This window comes from Gobius niger (assembly GCF_951799975.1).
Source record: "Gobius niger genome assembly, chromosome: 1".
In the NCBI taxonomy this organism is placed as follows: Eukaryota; Metazoa; Chordata; class Actinopteri; order Gobiiformes; family Gobiidae; genus Gobius; species Gobius niger.
Window position 1 is genome coordinate 25,693,819 of NC_136852.1, and position 26,720 is coordinate 25,720,538.

Consider the following 26,720-nt stretch of genomic DNA (forward strand, 5'->3'; position numbering starts at 1 on the left):
AAGAATCCTATTGTATTAGTTCTTATGTCTGAGTATATATAAATGTCTCTCTCTCCTCAGGTGCAGCACCCGTCGTCCCGTGGCCTGGTGGTGTCTCAGAAGGACCCTCGGGTGCTGGAGGGTTTCCAGGGCTGCCTGGACTCAGTCATGCTCAACAATAACGAGCTCCCTCTGCAGAACAAGCGCTCCCGATACGCCGAGGTGGTGGGTCTGACCGAACTCAAGCTGGGCTGTATCCTGTACCCCGACCCCTGCGGGAGCCAGCCCTGCCGCAACGGGGGCTCCTGCACCACGCTGCCCTCCGGAGGTGAGTCACAGCACTGCACTGTCACCGCTCATAACTATTGTGATGTGTTATGTTCTTTGAGAGCAATTGCAAACGAGTGAACTGGTGTCTCTTTTGCCCCAGGATTCTCGTGCACCTGCAGCCCTCAGTACACCGGGGGGCGCTGCGAGCTGGAGATCACAGCGTGTGTGCCCAACCCTTGCCAGAACGGAGGAGTGTGCAAAACCATCGGCAACGCTTTCCTGTGCAGCTGCAGGCGGGGCTTCAAGGGCCTCACGTGAGTTTCATTTAAAAAAATATGACCACAGACATTCACCTGCCACTGTGTCAAGGCCGATAGCAGGGTGTGTTGTAATACATCCACATACATAATATTAATTTAAGAATATTTTAAAAGAATAAGATACAAGAAGCATAAGGGCACTGTGTTGTGCAGTTTCGCAAATTTCAACAAAACAAAAAGGTGCCATGATGTGTCTTTATGATTTATTTGTGTCTTATACACCAGAGCAGCACAAAATGTCTCGTAGCACTAACCAAAAACTAATAGTCTGTATAATGCAGCAGCGTTTATCATAAAATACTTACACCTACAACTTAAAAGTATCTTCTCGGTTTTTATAAAAACAAGATCTTACTCTTCTTCCCCAGAGGATCCTCATGTCAGGTTTTTTTGACACTCTCTGGAGCAGCAGCACACAGCGTGCAGCACACATAGCACACATAATGGCACTTTCAGTTCTAGCAGTTGGTGCACTATGCATTGGTCGTAAAACATAATTTATAAATTGAGAATTGCCTCAGGGGCCAGATCAAAACAGATGTGCTGCATCTGTCACATCCTTGGCCTACAGAGTTTTTACCAATAACTTATTCATATATTCAAAACAGACATGCCACAGTAATAGTAGTTTATTCTTCGATCATTATATACGCTACAATATGCGACATATTTCAGTATTATGGTACATTATGCGATTATATTACATTGTCCCATGTAATTTTTGTATTTTTGTGCTTTGCTATTCTGCTATGTTTATTATTGTAGTTGTGATGGTCGACTATTATATGTTAAAAGCATGCAGAATAGTATTCCCTCTGGGCACAGGACTCCCCTAAAGACAAATGCAGACATGTCTGTAGGAATTATTTTTGGTTGTTTTAAAGGGACACTGCGTAACATTTTGGACTATGGTGTTGAAATCAATACAAAACATGTTCCTAATGACCAGCTCTACACAGAAAACTTTATTACCACAGTGGGTAATCAAAGGATGGATTTGGATGAGGACCTAACCTGTTCAAATCTTATATTATGCTGACTTTAGTCGACATCGCCATGGAGACGAGCTTGAGACGTACCCACTCCCAGTAAAGCTACAGTCAAGTCTGAGCCGCTCACGACAAAAGCTCATGTTTGTTTGTACATTTATGAGGTATTTTTCAATGATGAAAATATCTGTCATGAAATTAAATGTTTGTATTTCTATTTTATTTATTGGGTAAAATTCTACGCAGTGTGGCTTTAATATTCAGGGCAGTGTCGTGATGGGTTGGTCAAGTTGAGGCTTTGCATTTACAAATAAGATTTAAATGTCATATTGTTGTTTTAATCTGTCAATGATTTAGAAACTGTGATGTTTTTATGCTTTGGTTTTGTTTGGTTTAGCTCTAGTTTACAATCCAAGTTGCAGTTCTCGTTCTCAACCACTTAGGGGCATTGTTGAACTCTGCTTCCCCGCTCTGTCTGCCTCACTCCCCTCTGTCCTCATTAGTATTCAGACACAGTAAGTCTGAGTGCTGTATATAAATAAATAAGGTCTAAAGCCTTCGGTGGCGTCAGTCCAGAGCTGCTGCTCAACGTGCCCAGACCCATTTCACAGGGTTTATCAGGTTGATCATCTCTTATCGCGCTGAGGCATAATGCATGGCTAAAGGTGAGCCTGCTGCCTTTGGGAAGCACAAAACTCGGGCCTGTGAAATCACACGGGATTCAGGCTGTTTGGGGATTGTTTCCCTCTGCGATAACGGCATCTGTCAAATGTTTAGACACATTTCGTTATTATGAATAAAAGGTTTGGTCATTTGCATCCTGACAGATTGTTTTGACATGGCAAGTTAACTTTGTGAGACGGTCTATGAAGCCATTACTTTGTGATTGAGTGAATCCGAGGGACAATTTTTTCACAATATTTTTGAAGTATTTGAATGACTGTTTCCGTAGGTGCCAGGAGGACGTGAACGAGTGCGACCGCAGTAACCCGGAGGGCGAGTGCGAGAACGGGGGCGTGTGCGTCAACACCCACGGCTCGTTCTACTGTAACTGCACGGCGGGCTTCGTGGGACAGAGGTGCTCCCTGCGTCCCGTGGTGGTCCCGGACATGCAGGCGGGACACGCCATGGTCGGCAAGGAGGAGCTGATTGGCATCGCCGTGGTCCTGTTCGTCATAGTCACCCTCATCATCCTCTTCATTGCTTTCCGCAAGAAGGTTTTCCAGAAGAACTACTCCCGGAATAACCTCTCGCTGGTGCAGGATCCGGCTACGGCCGCGCTGCTCAATAAAGGTAAGTGTGGGCGGAGCGTTTCTATTTCCAAAACTTGTATAACATTAAAAGTTCGATATTATGCAGTATTCTGGATTTATAAAATACTCTCCAACGCCTTATTTTGGGGTTTATGGTTTAAATGCATTAACAGGAGTGAAGCAGAAAATTAAATAACCGAGGAAAAAAAAAAAAAATTTGAAGGCAAGCTTCATAGTGGAGGCAATTTGTTGAGCACTGAAATTGTAAGAAAAAGCTCAGTCAAAGTGGCTGAACTTCAAAACAAAGAGAAGGACTTCCTCTCGACATCAGCAGATGGGGAGGCAAGCGTTTTGAACCTGTGAGACAAAGAGACTGAATAAATATGTCAAATTATTCAACTGGAATTATGTTTGTTTTTTTCACGATGGAAAAAAGGACCTTTTAGAATTCACTTTGAACTCGTCAGAGCCTAAGTTTTGCTGTTGTGATGTCAAAACCAACAAATAAGAAGGTTTGTTTTGGTGGTTTGTCTGGGAACAAGCACACAGACTGATGGTAAGTGCTATTAATGACTGTATGAGTGATCAGCATGGTGCCTCTACTTCCTGTCAAGGTGGCCTCTTGGACGCTCCAGGATCAATTGTTTGGAAGGTTTTCACAGCTGAAGGAGCCTCTCACCAGAAAACCTTCAAAACAAGTGATCCTGGAGCGTGTAAGGGGCCACCGTGAAAGTAAAGGCACCATGCTGATCACTCATACAGCCACCGGGTCACAACATGGCCAAATACACACAAATGTCAACTTTTTTTTTTCCACATAAAAAAGTTGCATAATGCACCTTTAAGGATGAAGTGAAACAAAAATCACGCGGTTATCAGGAACTTAAGTGGCAGCACTGCGTTCGGTTTGGCAACAAGCTAAACATTTGAGGTTATTGAATTTGAGCGTGTTTACTACCACAGCTGGTGGCCCGGCACTCAAGATGTTTTCTTTCTCTTTCTCCTCCGAAGCCAATGGAGTCCAGTTTAAGACCCTGCACTGTGGCATGGGAGACCCGTTGAACCTGTACGCAGAGCCCACGGTGGTCGGAGTCGGGGGAATGATCGGACCGCCGCAGGTCCCAGTCAGACCCATGGCCTACACACCCTGCTCCAGGTTCAAAGTACAAGGTAGGGGTTTGGTTTATTTTATATATTTTTTTTTTTAATGAACAACTCCATGGAAACTAGATGATTGTATGTTCCTCCAGACGACCCTCGCTCGACTCTGGAGAAGATGGTAGACGGCCGCACGGTGGAGCAGACCGAGATGAGCACCTTCCACCCGGAGTCTCCGCGGTTCCTGTCTGGGACGACCCGCAGGGGGGTGGTGGTGTGCAGCGTGGCACCCAACCTGCCCCCCGTGTCCCCGTGCAGGTCCGACTGTGACTCCCTACGGAAGAGCCCCTGGGACAGTGACGAGGGTGAGCCATAACTGCATTCTCACCTGCCCCCCTGGCGATTTGGAACGTCGTATATAAATACCCCTGACCGTTGCTTCTCCTTGATGCCTCTGACAGGTAAAATGGTGGACCTGGGCGAGGAGGTCACATGCTTCTCAGGCAGCAACAAAGGCAGTAACTCGGAGGTGCAGTCGCTCAGCTCGTTCCAGTCCGACTCCTGCGATGACAACGGTAAAACAAGTTTCCAAATCTGAGCGTAACGACAAGAAATGGCGTTCGACAATCATCACTGTACATTACATTTTGGTCATTAGTTTGTGGCTTCTTTTTCAATGTATTTTGATGTGAAAGGGTTGGTGAACTGTGCGACATTTTATCCATATCAACACTGACGGTCAAAGATTGGCAACATCTCAGACAAAACTGGTTACGTTTGAACCTTTGACTATAAAATACAATTCCACTAGCCGCCCAAACTGTTATTGATAGATGATTATAACATAACACACACTTAACTTGTGCTAAGTAGGTGAAAGACAAAAATATACTTCTCCAACCCTTCTTCCTGGTCCTGAGTATTGTCCTCATTGTGTCTGAGGAGGCTGTAGTCTGCTGTTGGTGGTTTGTGCCGATGCGTCTGTGTCATTGTCTGTGTTTAATTTGATTCGCTGACTCATCCCTTTGCTCCCGCAGCGGCTCATTGTAATTGCATTGTCTCCAGTTTATCATCGGACGAGATAATTTATGAAACAATGATGTTATTGTGTTCCCATTCACCGCTTTGGCTCCTCCAGTGTTGTTCGGTGTATGCTGTTATGTTTTTATTTGAGGTGTGTTTATTAATGGCTGTAGTTTTTATCAGCGTGACAAGGCTGTACGCATTAGACACGTGCAGGATATTCGCCGAGGCAAAACGATGAACGACAGGACGGGCGAAAGCAGCATTCAACAAAGAACCTAAGAAATGATAGCGTAACTTTCCTTACGCTATCAAGATACAAGGCAAGGCTGTTTCTACTTCCAAAACAAACCCATCTGCCTTTTAGTGTACCATTCTCAACTGTGTGCACAACTTAAAGCCACACTGCGGATCGTTTCAGATTACATGTGTGTATACTATATCACAGGGTCTACTATGCTTGCAAGTCACAAAGAAAAAACAAGCATGCAAGCTGTACCAAACATTCTCCAAATGAATCATCACAGAACTAGACCTAATGTAGTGTAATTAATGTTTGTGCTTTGTTTTATTTTATTTGGTATCGCTTTAGATTAAGGTGTGCTCATTAATTAATAAGCATTAGTAATCATTTTAGGGTTAGGTTATGGGTTTGCTCTTTATAAGCGTATTATTAATGGCCTATTAGTATGTTAAGAGATAAAAGTATAATAAGCAGTGTGTTAATACTTTGCAAGCATATTATTGTTATTATTATTATTATTATTATTATAAGCCTTATTATTACCTTATTAATACTTAACAAGCACACCTAAAGTAAGTAAAGTTTATTTATATAGTGCCTTTCACAGATCAGGGTCACAAAGCGCTTCCCATAAAAACATACAGTAAATACAATGTTATGCAGTATGGCTTTAAAAGGACTATACGGAGTTTAAACATGTTATATAACTAGTATTTTCCTCCCCCTACATGTTCCAGCCATGACCTAATGTGTAGAATGAGCTCAGAACAATTCACCACAACTGCCTCTAAAATCCTGCACTGTCACTCAAAACGTTGTTACTTCGGGTCCGAAGTGCCGTCATGCACGAGCTTAATATAGAAGGTGCAGTTACGCGTAAGACCTGAGGTGGCAGTAGTGAGTATAAAATGACCAACTTGCATCTAGTCCCTTTAAGTTACGACTCAAATTCAGGATAACTGACTTAAAGGCATGGCAACTTATTCACCCACAAGGCAGTTCCAAGTGCTTCACAGTTAAAATTACAAAAAAGACAACACAAACTTTCAGTGTGATGAGTTGAGCTAATATACCTGTGAACATTGTCACACTTCTGGCCTAAACATGGCCTTAACCTACAAACTTTTTAACATCTACTCAATACAGAGGCAAGTTATAAGTATCATTGCATCATCCTCTGGTCTGCAAACTGGTTTTAGATCTGGGTTTGTTAAGTGATGATGTCATCACTCTACTTCCGGGTCCAATGGAACATAAGCCCAATTCACTTTAGCTTATTTTAACCTGCAAAAGAGCCGACTACAATGCTCTTTATAAACCTCTTGTCACACAGAAATATCACATTTACTAAGGATTTTCTTTAGTTATGCTTTTCCATACACAATGAAGGCTTTATTTAGATAGAAAATATATTTATTTTGCCTGGAGCAATGGTGAGATGTATTATTCTAATTAGGTATAAAACAGTTTTTTAACTTCAATTCAACTCAAGACATTTTCTAAGCCAGGACTTTCTCGGCTTGAGTCCTGGAACGTACCTCAAAGTGATCTAATGCCTACAGCCTTGAAATCATCTCCATTCTCTTGCTTTACAATTATGATTTGCTAAACTCCTTGTTTTTTTTTGTCCCCTGACACCACACCCATACAACACACAGGATTCAGTCGTGGGTCACATTATTGGATTCTTTTTTTTATCCCTCTTATTTATTTTGTGAATCTGACTGGTGCTGTATGTATCTTTCCTCCACAAGCCTCCATAGTGACCGTCATACGATTGGTCAATGACGCGGTGGACACAATCGAGAGCGAAGGTACCATGTCTAACCACGCCTTTGTGTCCTGCTCCCATCTCTCCTGCTCCTCCCTCCTGCAGCGGTGCACAGGGTTCCCACCAGGTCGGCAACGTCACCTGGACAAATGTAGACCAGATAGGAATGTAGTAAATGTGTTTGTTTGGGGGTTTTTTTCTTTTAAGAGGAGGATGGTTAAAAAATGTGTAATAAGCACAGACCCTACGACTTAGGTGAAAGTATTTCCTGTAGTAAGTATTTCCTGTACTAATCATGCTACTAGTACTAGTATCCATTGTAGAAAGTTCAATTCTGTTCAGGCAGCAATGACATGAAAATGGGCGTTTTCATCACCCGGACGGCAACACGACGGGAACAAACCTTCTTCTATGTCTAGTCTGTGGCATTTGATGGTACATCTGCACAGCGCCACCTAATGTTCATAGAGTGTGCTTCATTTGGCCTTTAAATGAGCATGGTCAAAAACATTTTTTTACTTTAGAGCCTTTGTGAAAGTGTTATATTTCTCTGGAAGTCCTCAACCTAAATACTACTTTAGGGTTAAGTTAGGGACAGGGAGAGCTCTTGCAAAAAAAAAAATTGAGTTATAGTAATTGTTGTTATTCACATTAGAATTGCAATGCATTTGGAAATGTCTCATTTGCCTAAAGGAAGGATCATGGCGAGTCATGGATATATATTTTTATTTGAATTGTGATCGCTTTTTAACTGTATTTTGTAATGATAGCCTAAGGCCTATCTCACTGGCCTGGAGACTAGTTGGAGACTCGAGTTTCCACTTGTCACGGAGATGTCTCCGAGACGTCCCCTGGAGATGAAGCGAGTCTCCAGGTAGTCTCAGTGAAAACAAACAGGCTCAGTTTCAGCGGAAGTGGTCTACTTGGTCTCAAGCAGTTGTGTTGTGAACGCTATTGATTGTCCTCAACCTGTGAGACGTTTCTGTGACGTCCCTGCAATGTCTCCGAGACCAGGGAGATCTCAAAGAGACTCCATACAACTCTTGGAGATCTCCTTGGTTTCTGACGGGTCTCGGAGACATTGCAGGGACGTCACAGAAACGTCTCACAGGACATTGCCACAACTGCTTCAGACTGCGTAGACCTCTCGGAGACCATGCAGAGACTCAGCTTATCTGGAACCTGTTTGTTTTCACTGAGACTAGACGACCTGGAGACTCGCCTTATTGTCCGGGGACGTATCGGAGACCTCTCCGTGACCAGCGGCGTGACCAGACTAGTCTCCCAGTCTCCGGGCTACAGTACATTACATAACTTCTCTGACTGGCTATAACAGGGACGGCATCAGCTTAAAAAAAGAAGCATCACTATTATTTCAAATTGACAGTGGAATGAGCAATGCTTTAACAACTGGAGGGTGAGATGAGTCGTTCCAGATATTGCTAAAACTGGCAGGGCATCTGGGGTGAAAAAAAAAAGCTTGCCAGATTTCTTCGAGGGTAATCATTTAGTTAGTGGGAATTAGTGGGGCTTGAGTGTAAATGTGTGTAAGTCCATTGTCCGTGCACTATTTCATTACATCTTGGGGTATGGCCCTAATAGAGTCTTAATTTCAGCCCGTTGTAACTGTGTTGTAAAAGTAATTAGCCTGTCAAAGGAACTGATGTCCAGAAACACTGGGAACCCTGCTGCACTCGTCTCCATCTCTCACTCCGTCTCCCTGGGCCTCGCCTGATTATAGACACATTTCTGGGATGGGGGGTGGGGGGGGGATTTTGTTCGGCGTCACGTTCACAAGAGTTCAGACAAAGCTTGTTATTCCACAGCAGTTTCACTCGGGCTAAAAATACCTCCTCTGAGCTATTTATAACCGGCATGCTCCTGTGGCACGTGCAGCGCCGCTCAGATGGACAGGAAGCCAGGCCCCGCTGCAGTAAGAGACTCTCATTTTAAGAAAAAGGAGAGAGAAGCTCAGGAAGGCTGGGAACAGCTCAGGATATGACTGTTTCGACAGCAGAAATGAGACACTACTTCTGCTGTGCTACTCAAAAAAATGTCCAGTCATTATTGCATACATACATTAAAGTCTGGGCACTAACAGTGGCCGCGGTTTGTTAGTAATTCACCCGCATGTGTGAGCGACATGCACAGAGGCGACACATGACTCCTTCCTGGACAGATACAATAAATAATTCAGGACTGTGCGGCGGACAGCGAGTTACTGATGGACAATATTTTGGAGGTAGAGACACAGGAGCAAACGAAAGACAGGCATGGTATTTGTTATGCTGGCTCTGTCAAACCATGGCACGATATCATTTGTTTTTTGGGGGGAGGGGTTTGTGTGGGAATCCTCCATCAAAGTCATGGCATTTAAGCTAACATAAAGTTTTAGCATCTTGCCAGTAATTGTCCATAAGTAACTCGCTGTCCACCACATAGTCTTCAAGTGTTTCATATTTTTGTGTGAGACGGCGCTAATCCCTGATCGAAATAAATGGGCCGTGGAAAGTGAGTGGCTTCAGGAAAGTGCAGTGGGAAGTCACTTGTCGATAGGAATAGACACATTTAATATAAGAACAATGTTGTTTAAAGCTGTAGTTTCCAAATCAATCAAAGCAGCAGGTATTACTTTTTTTCTTTTTTAAAACATTGGCAAAAGGTGGAGCCAGACCTTTCCTCTGCATGAACCTCTACACAGTCTTTTCTTTTCAGCTCTTTCTTTCAGTTCATTTTACTTTAGCCTGAGGGTAGCAGAAAGCAAGTTAGCTAACTTGTTTTTTGTATTGTTTCTTCACTGGAGCAGTGTCCGTCATGGACCAGGGTCAAAACTACAACAGAGGTGACTACAACTCCCAAACCATCCCCACCTCACTCTGTGTCCTGTGAATGTCTGCTGTCCCGACTCAACCCCGCCCACCACGTTCTCCCTAATTCTCCCTCTCTCTCTCTCTCCCTCTCTTCCCCTCTCTTTCTCTCTCTCTCTCTCATTTTGAGCTGTCTTTCTGCAGGGTGGAGACAAAATGAACTCCACAAAAGTCCATTTCTGAACTGGAATGCTTGGTTCAAAACTAAAAACAAAACAAAGCTTGTAATTCAATTGTAGCAGCACGGTTCTATCAGTCTCAGTACCAAATTCTACGTTTGCAGATGCCTGTTCACCTTTATTTAACCAGGACAGTCCCACGCAGTGTCAAAATCTCCAATTCAGTGGACCCCATTGTATATGTTTTCACCAGAGCATCTGGAGAAAATTTGCCAGGCACAGCCGGACCATGAAACTCCACATAGAAAGGCCGCTGACCCAGGAATTGAACCCTTCTTCAAAGAATTCCATTAGCAATAAGGACTTGAGAGTCAAACACACTATTTCCATTACTGCCTAACAAGACAACATAAGAAATAATTGTCCGGAAATCCGTGTGGGTGCAACCTAAAAACACACAAAAAAGTGAAAACAATATTTCTATTGAGGTCTGACGAAAGGCCACACCGAGCATCGCATCAGAAGTCTACATCCTGGATGAACTCCAAGTTTTAACATAAAATTACTTTTTATACTATTCCAAGGACATATCATGACATTATTCATATTTACAGATTACAGTTTGTTCATTCATTGGTCCAAGTTTGCTGCAGTCGGGCTGTCTATAGCTTTCCCCAGCCATATTTAGTAAAAATAATGCTTACACAATCTGGACATATGCATGGACACGTTTAACAGCAGCAGACAAAAGTTATCGTGCCCTGTGCAGATGACCCTCGATACATTCCTACTTGGTCAGTCTCTCTGGAGCTGTGTTTATATAGAGAGAGCAGATTCTCAACAATGTCCTTGTAAAAAAATACAGACAGACATTTTAAGCTGCTATTTAATCTGACTGCCATCTGATTACAGTGTTTGACAAGACAAGAGCATTTACACTTTCCCATAGAGATGAAAACAGACCGTTTTTGGGGGGTATTTGGGGAACGAGGGGTTTTATTTGAAATTTTAATTATAATTAAGTGTAACGTTATTTTTGTCTCTATAAAGTAGCAGCAGAGGTAAATGATTGTGCCACTTCTGAAGGCTTCCATACTGGGTTAAAGCCTTAGTCACAGCTGTCGGCCTAATACAACAGCTGAGTAAATTATACTCATAAAAAATCTGCTCTAACTTGTGTTTATTTGATCTTTTTTACAGGGTTTCACAAAAGGCTTGGTTGTTTTTTATAGACGTCTATCGCATCTCATTACGAATAGGCCAGTCTTTATGATTTATTATTGCGGTCAAAATCCAATAGCAAGAGGGTTTAATTCATTCGGTTTAGTCGTTACGGCGAACACAGGCTCTGGGCAATGATTTTCACGTCTGAACAAAGATATTAGGCCTCTGCTGTGATAAATGTTTTCATTAGAATCACAGAGAAGACAAATTAAACAAAGGGAGGAGAGTTGCCCTCAGTGCAATAAAGAAATCAAAAGGACCATCCACGTGGTCTGAAACATGGGATGTACCGTTTCATGTCAATAAATATTTATCTTTTTGAGGAGCTTTAGATATATTACAAAAATACAGGGATCATGAACATTTCCAATAAAGTTATGACAATGAATGAACCCATAGGATCACCTTAAACATGTAACTGGAGTATTAGTGAAACTGGAGTATTACTGAATGTGCCAATAGTCATATAATACTTCATATTTAGGCCCTTGGACAAATGGGATGAATTAAAATTGTGTCCGGAAAAAGTTAAAATTCCCATCATTTACGACAAGTCTAACTGTGATTAAAAAATAAATAAATAATAATAGTAAATGTCAATGATCTGAGCAAAATAAGTCGTGACCATCCAAAAATGAAAGTTACTCATCAAGTTATGATGTTGACGGTTCTGCTTCTGCCAGTGTAAGGGTTCTGTAAACCACAATAGTTTTGGGCAATTTTTAAACAATGACAAAACACTTTACTTTTGCTATAAAACTACTTTCTCTTCAGACACTTGGTGCTCTGCCTGGTGCGAATCAAGTGTCTGGAGAACCGGCTGGACGAGCATCCATTCTCTGAGCTTCTGTCCATCTGCATCTTCATTGGTCTGAGGGTGTGTCTGACTGAGATTTGAACTCCGCTTCACCCCGAGCTAAGGCCACCTCCAACCTGAAGCTTGTGGAATAATTTTAACCCTGAAGTGCACCTCACTTACTTTTATAATTTATATGAGCAAACAAATGGTTCACATCAATAAATAAAACTAACTCTCACCCCTCGATGTGCTCATGTGGTAGAGTGGTTCAGTCACAGTGCATCCTGAGTGTGTTTTACATTGTGGGTTCAAGTCCCACTTTGTCCTGCTCAATGACACTTGTCTCTGTGAGCTTCAGTACTAAAGTTTATTACAATATAGTGTCAAATGAGAAACAGTACTTTAAAACTACATTCTGTACAGTGCATGTATTGAACTTACAGCCCTTGAATAACAGACCACACATGTATCCAAAGGTATCCAAGATACATTTCCAACAAGTAAGTGATAAATGTCATTGCCGTGACCATCCAAAAAGTGAAGTAAAAAACACTCATGACGTTGATGTTCAGTGTGCTGATGTGGCTGAGTGGTGATGTCACAGGGCAGTAAAATATCTCTCCTGCGCTTTGACTCTGGGTTCAAGTCCCACTTGTGTCATAGTTCTGAAACACTCACTGCAGCCTGAGTGAGGTTTCTGTGAACAGCAGCAGTTTTGTGCAATTTTTAAACACTTTACTATAAATGCTCTGCCTGGTGCAAGCATCAAGTGTCTGAGATACTGGCCAGTGTTTGAGCTACTGTCATCTTTATTGGTCTGAGTGAGATTTGAACTCAGAAACTCAGGCCACCTCCAACCAGACACCAGAACCTTGTAGAACAAATTCAGCCCCGAAGGGAACCTCATTCACAAATGCTTCAGTAAACTTCAGTTTAAATTTTCTGTCAGTTTTGTGTCTTAAGAGAGCAGGATTTGTACTCACAACCTTTGGCTTAAAAATGGTGCGCTTTTAACCGAAAGCTCCATTCACTGAGCTACAGGCAATGGCATTTTAGTTCATGTTAATCTCATGAACTCTCAGTCACAGCCCATTCGAAAGTGTTTCCTACCCATAAATCGTGGGTTCAAATCCCACTTAATCCTGCTAATTTAGTGTGAATGAGAAACACTACTTTAAAACCACTTGATCTGCTGTGTCTATAAGAAACCTTTGGATGACAGACCAATCCAAACAGCTGTGTCAGTGTTCAGTGTAAGGGAACTGCATTCAAACCCACAACCTTTGGATTAAAGACTTGTGTTCTTGAAACTGAAAGCTCTAGACACTGAGCTACTGCTAGTGCAGTGTCCACCTGTGTCACAGCTACTGTCCATCTGTATCTTCACTGGCCTTGGTGAGTGCATCTGTTTGAGATTCAAACTCACATGCTTTGGACTGTTGAGCAGCTGAGCCCTTTCACGGTAGAGCACAGTATGCTGATTTACTAAGCACTTTTCTTCAGTATAAATCAGGTTCTGATTTCATACACACACTGGGTTTTAGACATTGTAAGAGAGTGGGCATCATACTCAAGCTTTGGATTACAGATGGCACGCTTTTAACCAAAAGCTCGACTCACCACTGCCAATTTCAACCAACAGTCAATGCATGTCTTTAATCTGAGCAAAATGCACTGTGACCAGTCATAGTTAATAGAAAATAACTTGTGGCAGCCAGCGTGAGCTTCCATGGTCCTTTTGTGATTATACTGCAGGGCAATGAAAAGTCTGCAACCTTAACATTGTCGACTAACCATCACGTGTGTGATTGGACTGTGGATTGCAGTGTTTCTGTGATATTAAGGCCCACAGCTCATTTGATTCCAATGAACATTCAAAGTACATTTTACACACCTATTCTTGAGGAAACTTTGGTGTGTAGCAAGTAGGGTCCAAGTTTGATTTCCAATCACTGAACTTAGAACTCTCTTAAAAAAAAAATTATGAAATTTCAAGCTTTCCTGGTTAAAAAAAAAAAAAAAAAAGATTGACAGTTCTCTTTTGTCTATCCCTCTCATCTCTCTCTCTGTCATCCTCATTGTATCTCTCTCTCTCTCTCTGTGTCTCTCTTGTGTACTCAAAGATGCCCCACAGCTCAATGGGCTGTCCTCCCCGTCCTGTGCCCAGTGTCCACCTCTGCATTTTGGATTGCCTATGTACCATGTGTGACCCCCAGCCTCTCCATCGCCCTCTCGTGTTGTTGCAATGCATGGACTTCCTTGCGTTGTTGGCTTGTTTTGCATTTGTTTTGCTCACCATTTGCTTCTTTTTTGTGATGTTAACATGATGTGCAAAGACTTAAGTCGGGCCAAGTAAACTGGACAATCCTTCATGTTTGTTCAATGGGAGACACAGCCCTTAACATGATCTCAGGATCACTGGACAACAGCTCCTGTCAATCACAGCCAGTCATCCCAGGACAGTGCTTGGATATTCAGAAAACAGAACACCCATCCATGCACCAACTGGAGCTCACCACAAAACAAACAGTGACACACTGGGAATGACTTGAGCACACATGGAGGATTGTCCGTATCAGGCCTCAGTGTCTATAATAACTGTGATTTTCTGTGAACTAGGGCTGCACAACAAAACCTGATATTCAATAGTCTCAGATCTTTATAATTGGACTCAGTATACTAAATTTAGACCAAAATTAAATTTAAACATTAAAAGATTCTGTCAGGACAAGGTCACATGAAAGACCCCAGTGACATTGTATTTGTTTTTACCATATTGACATATTGCGCAGCCCTACTGTGAATGATGAATATTGTTAAGTTCATGTGTTGTTCTGAATTGCGCATGCTCCTCCTCCACAGGCTCCGGCTGCATGTGTCAGACCTAACCCTCTCACTGCAGGTCACACGCCTGTATGAGCTTTCAACGCAACAACCACTTTTACCCCCCTCTCCACAGTTTTTGTTTGAATCCAGTTTGTCTGTTTTTTGTATCCTAACACATTTTAACTGTTTGCCATGTGCATGCACGACCAAGTTAAACGTTGCAGTGCACTTTCAAGCACCGCGTAACCAAAAAAAAAATCATTTCCGAAAGTAATTCTTGTCTCTTATGTCAGCTTACCATTGGGACACCTCGGACTGGATGCCGAACACGCGACTCTCCGACATCGAAGAGGCGCCGGGATACGAGGCCGTCCCGACCAACAACGCATCAAACTCCTCCCGCGGGAACCCAAGCCCCGCCCCCGGTCTCACAAACTCCTCCTCCCAGCTCACGGGAAGCGTCCGAGAACTCGAGTCGGACTATTACCTGGGCGGATACGACATTGACAGTGACTACCCGCCGCCCCACGACGACGAACTGTTCAGCGGGGACCAGCTCCCCGTCCCGCTGCCCAACCAGGCGGCGGAGGACTTCCCCGAAACCTACACGCAAATATCCAACAACCAACAAGCGGGGTCGAAGGAAAACACTTTGGGCTTTCATCCGAGCCAGTACCTGCCGCCTCACCAGTTACCGCTCGGGGACGGGACGCCGAGCCAAAACGAGGACCTTTCGATCGGGGCGTCGTCCACCTCCGACGTCTCCAATCCGTGCGCCGCGGACTCGGAGACAAACTCTGAACGGGGCAGTATGGAGGAGCTGATGAGAGGGGTGACGATAACCACAGAATCCCAACAACAGACAGAGGTGTGATAGAATGGACTCTTTTGGAACGGTGTGTGAGCAAACGCGCAAATTTGACGAGGAAAGAAGGAGCTTACAAAGGGAAATGAGAGAGAATTTGAAAAGCATGAAGCGGCAAATATGATGATTATAATGATGATGATTATTAGAGGGATGTTTACCATTCGGGCAAAGCGTTGGGACCGCTCTTAAGTGATTTGGATTCCTATTGCACTGCTGTATGACAGAAGCGGATAAGCAGTTTGACTTTTCAATGTCAATTGGTCCTGTGAGTGAGTAGCTGGGTCTTACACAAATAAAGATTACGTGACGGTGGGTTCTAGTCAAAATCTAGTCAATATCACCGAAACAAAAGCCTGTTCTACTGGAATGGTCTGTTGAATTTGGTCGAAAGATGAGGAAATACAACATCAAAACGGTGTAATTTCACCCATTATGGATTATGGACATTTGAAAGTTTGAACCTAAAAGTGAAATGGAAAGTTTTGGATAATTAAAAACATTGTGTATTCAAACAGCCGTAAAAACAGCGTCCTTGAAAATGTTTGGATAAATTAAGCAGTCGGGAGCTACTCTGAAGGCTTATTTACTCGTCCCCCTGAGTGTACAAGCCAAGTTAAAAAAAATGTTGCTTTGCTTAGTGTTATTGTAAGGTCAACGAAGATTGAAAAGAGAATGTGTTAATGAAAGACAAATTCAGATTAAAATGAGGATTTTAGTGAAGGACAATCAGCGTAAGTTAGAGAAAGCGTCCCGTGAGCTCCTTCGGTGAATCCAGTCGAACCACTCTCAAATGACACAAGTCCACCTCCCCTTTCCCCTGGGTTTGTACACTTTATAGCACTCAGACCTTGTACAGAATGTAAAATAGTTATTGTTGAAAAATATCTCAAGCAATGGCCTCTTATTTTTGTTTTTTTTTCTATGTGGAATGTGCTTGCCAAAAAAAAAGAGAAGAAAAATCAAAAATGAAAAATACAGAAATTTCAAGGCCAGATGTCAAGCCATGAATTGTCCGAAAATGAGCCCAAAGTGTTAAGGGAAATTAACGTTCCATCTAAAAAAAAAAATCACCGTTTTCATAATTTTCACTTGAAAGTCGGAAGGTTCGTCTTTCGGAAAACGTCCTTCGAGACTGTAGCAAAAGGTTTGAAATGGCAATAAAGTGACGTGCGTTTGCGTTGGCCAAAATTTCGTTTGAGAAATCAGCCTTTTGTGGTACAAAAGTGTATATAGATCGAGGATGCGGAGTCCTGGGTAAAACTCAGCAACTGAAGATTATATTTTCTTTTTTGTTTAAATGCATTTCTTCAACTTGATGGGACTGAAACAAATATTCGGCCACGTCCAGACTGAGAAGGTTTGATAGACTATGAAATGCTAAAGGTGGCGTTTTGGTGCGGGGTTTATGAGCTTTGCATCTTACTTCTGTCTGGTAATTAACCAAATGAGCAACAATCAGAAACCAGCCAATACAGTTTTAAATACACAACAAAACTATGAACATTTAGCACACGGGCAATTACTTCACAGAGCTTGTTGTGAATGTCTTCTGCACAGACACAATAACTTGGCTAATTTGATGTCGTAAACACATAAACACACACACAAAAATCAAGAAATGAAGATAACGTGACGTGAACAAGTTATGGTAATAGATACAGACGGCATCTCGTCATAGAAGGGGGCGTGGCTTCGCTGAGGGGGAAAATAGAATCTTTAGAGAAACACAATTTTCCACTCTTTTTAGCCATTTTCTGGTGGAATATCAACTTATTTATCACACATACATAAAGTCAAGTGTAAATCAGGCCCATATGGGTAGTTTGTCGCAACAGATTGTTCAGTAGAAGTGAAAAAACGGCAGTTGTAGCAAGCGCTAGCTAACCGTTAGCATTAGCCCGATGCTAACATGTAGCATCAAGTTAGCATTCTCCGTTATTCATGTATTTATGGGCTGTTGTTGAACAACTTTGCTCCTCTCCATGTCTTTGTATCTTTATTTAGTAGAAAACTATATTCATAATTCAGCATTTGTTACAGTAGTTTTTGAATAATTAGAGAAAATTTACATTTTTTCAAAATTGTTTTCCCCCTTAACTGGTTTCAAAAATGACCATATATGGAATTGCCCATATATGGTCATGTTTAAAACAGTTGCGGGGAAAACAAAGGCGAGAAAAAACTTCCTATAATTACTCCAAAACTACTTTAACAAATGCTGAATTATGAATATAGTTTTTTACCCAACTTGCATACAAAGACATGGAAAGGAGCAAAAGGGTTAAACATCCCGTAAATACTTAAAAAATGGAGGATGCTAACACTATGCTACATGCTAGCACTAGCTACGACTGCCGTCTTTTCGCTTCTACTGAACATTCTGCTTTGAAAAATAATCCATATGGACCCAATTTAGACTTGACTTTATTTGTGTGTGATAAATAAGTTTATATTTCGCCAAAACACGGCTAAAAAGAGTGAACAATTGTGGTTTCCAAAACATACTTCCTTCCCTCTTGGCGAGGCCACACCCCCTTGTGTATCTTTAGGATTTATTCGGAGAAAAAGGATGGGAACCACTGGACAATGGTCAATCAACCAGAGTGAGTAAAATTCAGACAAAAGTAGCTGAAAATGAAATGAAAGTTGCGCTAGAACTGCAGAAGTATGACACACTTTGGAGGTGGTTTACTGAACTCTTTTGAGTGTGGACGTGGCCACACATGAACAGCACATTTCCGGGGCGTTCCTCCTCTGCTCTTTGTAAAGTTGTACGTTTGCCTCGAGCCTGTACAGTGTAAATATTTAGGTTGTTCAAATGCAGATTTTGTAGATATACTGATCCTGAACTGCCTTCGAGGTTTTGTTGGACTTGATGTGAATGTGGACTAAACCATTCCTCTCTCTCTCTCACACACCGACTTTCGTTTCACCAAAAATAATGCCATCCAGATACAATAGACATTACTCTGCACAGTGTTGAGTCCAGCTATAGTTTTATGTTGACAAAACCTATGTTTACAACTGGAATGTTTTGATAAATTTCTAATGTTTTTATTTTGTATTATTTTAGGCATAATTTCTCTTCGGCAAATGAGTGTAAAATGGTGTCTTTTTTACTTTTTATTTTATTTTTTAATTCAGTGATGAAAATAAACAGATCTTGCTCACTTTGTCGATATGAACTCTTTGAAATGCTTGTTCTTAACTGCTTTGATAACACCGAGAGATGAAACCAAGTGGTATAACTATCCAGACTAGAGCCCGACCGATATGGGTTATTCTAAGGCTGATGCCGGTGTGCTCGGCCGATATCTTTGACCGATATTTTGGGCAGCTTTTTCCAATAAAATCCTATAATCCTGTAAAAACAAGTACTTGGACACTCCAGCAGAGGCCGATTTTATTTTATTACTTTAGGCGATCCAATCATAGTTTCTGTCCCAGCTTTGATTAGTTGTCATTGTCATTAGCATATTTTTACTAGCCGCTGCATGTTGCGCGGCGATCAAAATTACAGTAGTGGAGGTTAAAACTAACTCAGCGATTGAATTCTCCAGATTCTGCACTTTAAAATGACACGCATTTAACAAACATGAAGCTAACCAATTTGCTTTGCGATGTTTCTCACCTCCCCTGAGGCCTTGGGAGTTGTGCGAGGACTCGTTTTAAAGCCCTGACCTTGCCCTTTGCAATGCAAAAAAAACGCTCTATCATTTTCGGTCCCGGAAATATCGGCTTGATATTGTAAAATCCCCAAATATCGACCTCTAATCCAAACATGATTGAGTTTGAATTATCGAGGGGGTACCTGAACGTTTTAGGGTCGAAAGAATCATTAAAATTGCAATTTAAAAATAGAAATGGCAAAGCCGACATTTATTCATCTGACTGGGACAATGCATGCAAGCCTGTTTTTGCTTTGAACAGTTTGAGTAAAAATGTTATTGTACTTACTTTGTCAATCAATCAATCAATCAATCAATCAATCAATCAATCAATCAATCAATCAATCAATCAATCAATCAATCAATCAATCAATCAATCAATCAATCAATCAATCAATCAATCAATCAATCAATCAAACTTTATTTATAAAGTGCTTTTCATACCGAAATGTATCCAAAGTGCTTTACAGATTACAATATTTAAAACAATACACCTGGCACAACCTCCCATACATATATTGTATATATTAGGATTAAATAAATAGATGTCAGTTAAAAGCTAAGCTAAAAAGGTGGGTCTTGAGCTGCTCTTAAAAACATGAATGTTCTCTGCAGCCCTGAGCTCCTCCTCAGGTCGTTCCAGAGGCGAGGGCCGTAATATTGGAAAGACGCCTCACCATGAGCCCCCTGCCAGAGGAGCGAAGGGGCCGTGGAGGTTCATGAAGTAGAAGCAGTTCTGAAAGATAAGAAGGACCAAGACCATTAAGACGTTTAAAAAACAATAAAAGAACTTTAAAGTTGATCCTGAAACACACGGGGAACCAATGCAGCGATTCTAAAACCGGTGTAATGTGGTCCCGTCTCCTGGTCTTCGCCAGGACACGAGCTGCTGAATTTTGTAAAAGTTGTAAACCTGAGATACTCTTTTTGGGAAGACCAGAAAGCAGGGCATTACAGTAGTCGATACGACTGGTGATGAAAGCATGCATTAGCGTTTCCGTGTTGGCCCGAGAGAGAATGGGGCGGACTCTGGCTATGTTCTTTAGATGGTAAAATCCTATCTTTGTGATATTCTTAATGTGTGGAATAAACGTCAGCTCAGAGTCATCAACCTGAAGCGTCAAATCCCCTCACCACAGACTCGTTGTAGTCTCAGTCGTCTCATGCTCCTCTTCAGTCTCAACACTGGTCTCCTGTATTGCGGCACTTTCTCTCCTCAGTGTCGCTGCTGGCGTGAGTCCGATGTAATTGTGGGCTTTGCTTTTCACCTTTGTGTTTGAGGGAGCGCGGACGAGGCCACTCCTCCTGCAGAGCCACAGAAGAGGCTGTTGAACCAGTGGACAACATTTTTTCTCAGGAGTAACGCTATTTTGAAAACAAGTTAGAACAGTTGTGACAAAAAATATGAGAAACTGGTTAAATTGCGAAAAGAAAATACCGTAAAAAGATGTAAGAAAGATATAACTACTCTAATAATTTCCGTTTCACCCCATAGTCATGCTGTGAGTGTGAAGCAGAGAGCATTCACGTCCACGACACCTGCCTGCAATGGATTTGTGCACCGAACCATCTACCTGCAGACGAGCGGTCCCTCAAAAACACAGGGCAAAGGCACGCGAGAGGAGCAGATGGTGTTTGTTGAGTTCTACCATAGCAGGGGCAGGTGTTCTGAGATACAGTATGTGCTTTAACTTCAGCCCGGTGCCAGGATGATTCACACGCAATCGCACACATAATATTTGAAAATAAATACACAAGCTGCATCTCCCCAACATACGGACACAGAGGAGATAGTGAATGTTGCAGCAGCAGGACCGACATGAGGAGCTTGCTGTAAACTGAAAATTGAGGTGAAACTGGGATGCTGGTAACTATGGCAACTGCAGATTTTTCACCTGGTTTATGGTTATGGTTAATATCTCCATTTCCCCCCCACATTTAACAGTTTACTTGGGTTTGATCTGTTGAAAAGACTCTCAGCTACAAGATTCTTATGGCAGCTTTAAGGACCAAATCTATTACAAAAAAAAAACACGCTTTAAATTCTACAGAGTGGTGGCTCCTGTCTTGTTTATCGCTCAGTTTATTATAAGGACTACACCTGAAAGGTTCATAATAGAAGAGTAAAGTCCCTGGTTCCACTCGAGTGAATGGACAAATGTCACCGAGAAGTCTGTGTTGAAGTATAAAGTCAAAGTTAAAAGGGAAAGGAGAGAGAGAGAAGAGAAGTCGGGGGAGAGAGAGACATTGGAGTGTGGACAAAGCCTCAAACGCTCATTGATGTGCTGTAATTCAATTATAGCAGCCAGTCACACGCAGAAAAGCACAGCCTTGATCATTCAGCCGCAGTCAGGAGAGAGAGAGCGGCTGTTTGAGATTATAAAGGTGCACTTCAGGTACAGCGACCAAAATCAATCACTGCATTGTGAGGACAAGTCAACATGAGGGTGCACACCGGTATTTGTGTAAGATTAATAAAAATATAATTCATTTTATTTTATGCCGTCTTTCACCCAAGGACACCTCACAATTAAGAACACACAAAAAAATAAAATAATTAGAACTAGATAAGAAGTTTTTTTTTTTTTTTTTACTTCATTCAGACCAGAATATTAATCCTATTCATTTGATTTTAATTGCTATTATCAAGGACAGCTTTTTCCAGTTGTCATCTGCACTGCACCAGTGACTTCACCACCTAAAATCTGCTTTCAACTCTATTAAATAGGATAATTGTTCTGAATGGTTCTATAAATTACTTTTGTATTACACATTTAAAATGTTCTTATGTTCTTATGTTTAGAATGTATGTAAAAAAAGCGGAATTTCCCAATAGGAGTTTGGCACCACTGTAACAGGACCTCTTTTATAGGAGACCAAAGTAAGTTTTTAAATTGCTTGAAGAATTAGTTTTTTTCTCTTTTGTTTGCTTTCAGTGTGATGATTAAATATCCCCTTCTCGCTTGCAATAAAAACATCACCAACTCAGCAACAAGAAATCTTGGGTGAGAGAAAGTAAATGTCGAAAGGAAACTGTGAAGCAACTTAACTGGACTTTTATTTACAGTAGGAAATGAAAAAGACTGTGTATTGGTTAGCGAGACGTCCGTTGGAACTCTGGCTTGTTGGAATCAACTTTATTCAATATTTCTCAAGACGGTTCTGGATCACAATTATCTGGTTCTGTTCTGCAATAGCTCATTAAAAGTTGCACGAACAGACCCGTTTTCTCAGAGGAGGGATGAAGAGTTTCCATATCTGATATCGACTGGCTTTACCTGCCCCCAGAGCATGACAGCTGTTGGCAAAAGTGCTGACTTTGCATAAACTCTTGGTTCACACCTCCAAATGAAGACTTCTGTTATTGATCCACTTTCCCACTGGACCCTATCCATATGTGCTCTTGACTGTTATTCAGCCAAAGATGAAGCAAAGTCCTGCATCAGCAATAACTATACTGTGCACTTATCACACAGCCACGAGGACCAAATTTCTCTGCAAAGATCACCGTGCAAGAGATTAATTGTATCCATTCTTCATGCTGTCAAACAAGAAGCATCGAAGTGAGGTGTGATCAGAATAAATTAAGATTCTCGGTAGATACGATTTTTGAGGGTCAGAGTGAGATTTCAAGAAGAAGTTTGGAGCATATGCAGGTAGAGGTGGACCGTATTAAAGTAATCTTACTTTTATGTACTGTACTTTGAGTTTGTGTCAGTGCTGATGGTATTTGGTAGCCTGGGAATACCTTTGCTGCTATGTGCCCTCGAATCATTTCGAACTGCACAACAGTCGGGGGACCATGGCCGAAATTTTCGCATGGATTTGGGGCCCAATCACAGAATGAGGAGCGACGGCAGGACGTTGACGCTATTTGACATACGGAACCAAACGCTTGTAGTTTGTTTACGATAAAACATAAAAAAATATATATATTTACAGATCCAACATGACAGCAGCGACGACATATTTTGATCAAGCTTTAGACCGTGTTCTAAATAGTTTATCTCGAAAGTTTACAGCGGGTATGTCATACGTCATCTGATACAACGATACGATTGGCTTTGGCTATGTGCAGATGCATGATAGACATTCGTAGCGCCCAATAAACGGCTATGGACAATCGTAAACCACACCTCTCCTACGAGAAAATGGATTGGTGGTCCCCAGACTAAATATAGCTTGTGATATTTTGTCTGGCGAGGTATTTGGTGCAATGAAAGAGTCCAGTACAAGACCCATATTTTCCCCTTAATGAGAAGGTTCCAAGATTTGGAACCAACAAGGGGAAAAGAATGTCGATGACGAATAATAGTGGACCTAAATCACAACCTCGGGGAACTCCATGGTGTGCTGATTAGGAATATTTGAAGCTCTTTATCTGTACCTTAATAACTTGCTGCTCGACATGAGTAACATTGTATTCCTTGGACTATTGATCACCCTCCACACTCTCTCATCCAAACATAAGTCTAACTGGATTGCATTAGTTCTTTTTGTGAGCAGCAGCTGATAATAACGACTTGCTCCTCTCTGTTATGGCTCGTGTCACTGAGCAGGACTTGAATATGTGCCAATAAGAGCGCAATCAGAGGGCTGATTTGAGAGTGCACTCACGTCCCGTTTTAATGCTACTCTCTAAACATTATCGCAGCCAAAACTCCATCGATACATCTATGCTGCAGACAAGCAGAGTATTGGCTAAATTTCTGCAAATGAAAGTGTCCTTTTTGGCATTGGTTTTCAAAGCAAAAAAAAGATGAATAATGAAATAAGTTTTCAGTGGTAATGAAAAGAAATGCTTCCAAATTTGTTTTCCCCGCTTGTTGTTAGAGATCGGGTCCACAGACTTAAACTCCTTTCAGTTGAGTGGCATTATTCAACCCCAGTGGGATTGAATAAAGCTCACCATTTTAGAGCACATGGAGAGAAAATAGTTTATTTTTTCTGACAGGCCAAATGACAGCAACATTTTACTAAGAGCCTGTGAATATTAAATATATAATAATTTTGTGTTTCTTTCCTTTCGGCCAATATGAAACATAAGGCTTATAATACATGTTACAATTATGAAGGCGCTCAATCTAAGGAACCCCAAGAGCAAAAAGGGCTTTAGCATATGACTATAGTTAACCATTTTAGAACAAATAATTGAAAAATGTTAAAAGATTTTAATCGTCAATTCATTTGACAATAAATTGAAACAGTTCAATAATAATACATAGTTCTTTCTCTGGGGAATAAAAAAGAAATCCTTAAGGACCAGAGTTGGCTCCGAGGCCGTAGTTTGGGCACCCTTTCATTGCCATTACCTCTTCTTTTCAACACAACGGTAACACAGTTTCACCTTTATGTGACCTTCACAGAGGAACATGCCTGCACACAAGGACGCTGCCAGGTTAAACACATGTAAATCTGCCCTGAGCCCCTCACGCACTCGGCCCGATGTGGCTCCATTGATTTATGAGGCTGACACAGCCCCTGCCTCAGATTAATGCCATGTAAACAGCCACATCTGGGATGCGCTTTATTGAGATTGCAGTTTTCCAAATGAGCAACTGACAGAAGGGCATTAGGAGGGGAACAGTTCAGATGACAAGCTGGGATGAAGAGTGGATAAAAAGTAACTATACACGTTGCACAAAATTTGATCTCTTACGTACATTGGAAGGCAATGATCAATCACAAAGGAAAAGTTTGAAATAATTTACAAAAGGAACAAAGCCGTTTATGTTAATAATGACACTGTTTAGTGCATCCAGATCACACAGTACAGCCATTTTAGGACACTGCACTCATTAGATTTACACATTTTCACACACAAAATATCTACTGAAATAGTTGTAGTTGTTGTTTTTACCTTGGCTGTTCTGTTGCGAGTGGGTTCATACAAGTTTTAGGAATAACAGGACCTCCATTATTTGGACCTCCAGTTCAATTAAACAAACAATTAAAATAAATAATTAAAAAGGTAAAATTATAAGTGTACTGTTAATAAAGTACGAAAAGTAATTAATATATCATAGCATATATATATATATATAACATTTCAAAAATCCTCCAACTCCTGCAATTGATTGTGAATTCCACTATTCACAGTCCCCTCACACTGAACTGACAGGCCCACCATCAGTTTGGAACAGTGTCCAGAAGCACTTAACCCGGGCCTATAGGTGTCCGGATACAGACATGTAGAGTCAGGTTGAGGAGGCTGGAGCAGAGCCAGTTTAATTCACTTCGGTGGGATTGTGTGCTGAGGCGGCACAGTCGACCTGCTGCTCTCATCACACACACAGATAAAGGTCTGCCACATCCAAGGGTCATGCACTTCATATAGGACGCACTTACTGTACTATATTTAACCTGTGCCTGTGCTAGAACAGACTGCACCAATATGACAACAATGTGATCTGCTTAATATCAGTCATCAATCTTCCAGCACAAATAGCGGAGCAATATTTTTGGGATAAATTGAAATTTTTTTGGGCTACATTCTACTCAACACGCTGCTGCATCTCAATCATTTGAAATGTCCTTAGCCATTAAAACCAAAACCAAGATAAAATATAATTCACCTGACAGTGGAACCTACTCTGAAATGATTTTGAAGGGCAAACTAGAAGGGATGTGAAATGATGTCTTTAAATGATTGTGGAAGTTGTCGAGTTGGACTTGTAACATTGACATCCTTTTGCTTTACCAGGCTCCTCTTGTTTCTTGTCTGTTTTATTGATCAGAGAGCTCCTGGTGAGAGCTGTGTTCAGGTTAAAAATACCTCACCTGCTCCCTCTGCCTCCTCCTCGTGACCGGAGCAGGCATTCGCTTTTGTTTTTTTGCTCTTTGACCAATTTGTGACGTAATTTATTTATATATAAAAGTTACATTCAAATTCATTATTCCATCCCAAAACAAAAGCATGCAAACATGTCAACTCGACTTACATTTTTTTAACCATTGTCATCACCGTAGATTAGCAATTTCCAACAGTGAAATTCTTTTAAATATTTAAACTTGTTTGGACCTGTTTCACCATAGGACAAGCGGGTTGTGCGCCCTCTGCTGGCACTTTGTATAACAAGATTGTATGTCATCTTAACAAGTAGGGTATTGTTTGAGATACATTATTTGAAGTTCTTCTACAAAAATGTAAAAGCTTACATACCCATCATTAATTTGAACCATCTTATAAACACTGCTGAAAATACCAGCTAATTCACCATCTAGGGCCATATTCAAAGAGACAGGAGCAGAAATAGAAGATAAAGGAATGATTGATAGGAAAGACAGATGTCTGTATAGATCTGTAGCAATAGAATGTGTCCAACCATAAATAGTTTTTTTTTTTTATTGGCCTGTCACACATTTGAACATTGGAATTTTTACTGTCCAGTCCAACACAGAG

General features: G+C 41.4%; 1 protein-coding gene across 7 annotated transcripts in view; it reads left to right on the top strand.

Annotated features, from left to right (window-relative positions):
• Nucleotides 1–15,680, top strand: part of fat3a (FAT atypical cadherin 3a) — a 187,583-nt gene extending 171,903 nt beyond the window's left edge. For 2 of the 7 annotated variants that reach the window (XM_079558052.1, XM_079558053.1), the window contains 9 exons: nucleotides 61–307; nucleotides 410–563; nucleotides 2,511–2,851; nucleotides 3,823–3,981; nucleotides 4,062–4,274; nucleotides 4,371–4,484; nucleotides 6,931–7,074; nucleotides 9,754–9,789; nucleotides 15,076–15,680. In XM_079558052.1, coding sequence (XP_079414178.1) covers nucleotides 61–307; nucleotides 410–563; nucleotides 2,511–2,851; nucleotides 3,823–3,981; nucleotides 4,062–4,274; nucleotides 4,371–4,484; nucleotides 6,931–7,074; nucleotides 9,754–9,789; nucleotides 15,076–15,656 — 1,989 coding nt within the window. In that variant the 3' untranslated portion in view covers nucleotides 15,657–15,680. Of the gene's footprint in view, nucleotides 1–60; nucleotides 308–409; nucleotides 564–2,510; nucleotides 2,852–3,822; nucleotides 3,982–4,061; nucleotides 4,275–4,370; nucleotides 4,485–6,930; nucleotides 7,075–9,750; nucleotides 9,790–15,075 lie in introns of all 7 variants that reach the window. The other 5 variants (XM_079558055.1, XM_079558056.1, XM_079558057.1 and 2 more) reach the window with 3 other exon arrangements.
• The last annotated feature ends 11,040 nt before the right edge of the window (nucleotides 15,681–26,720 follow it).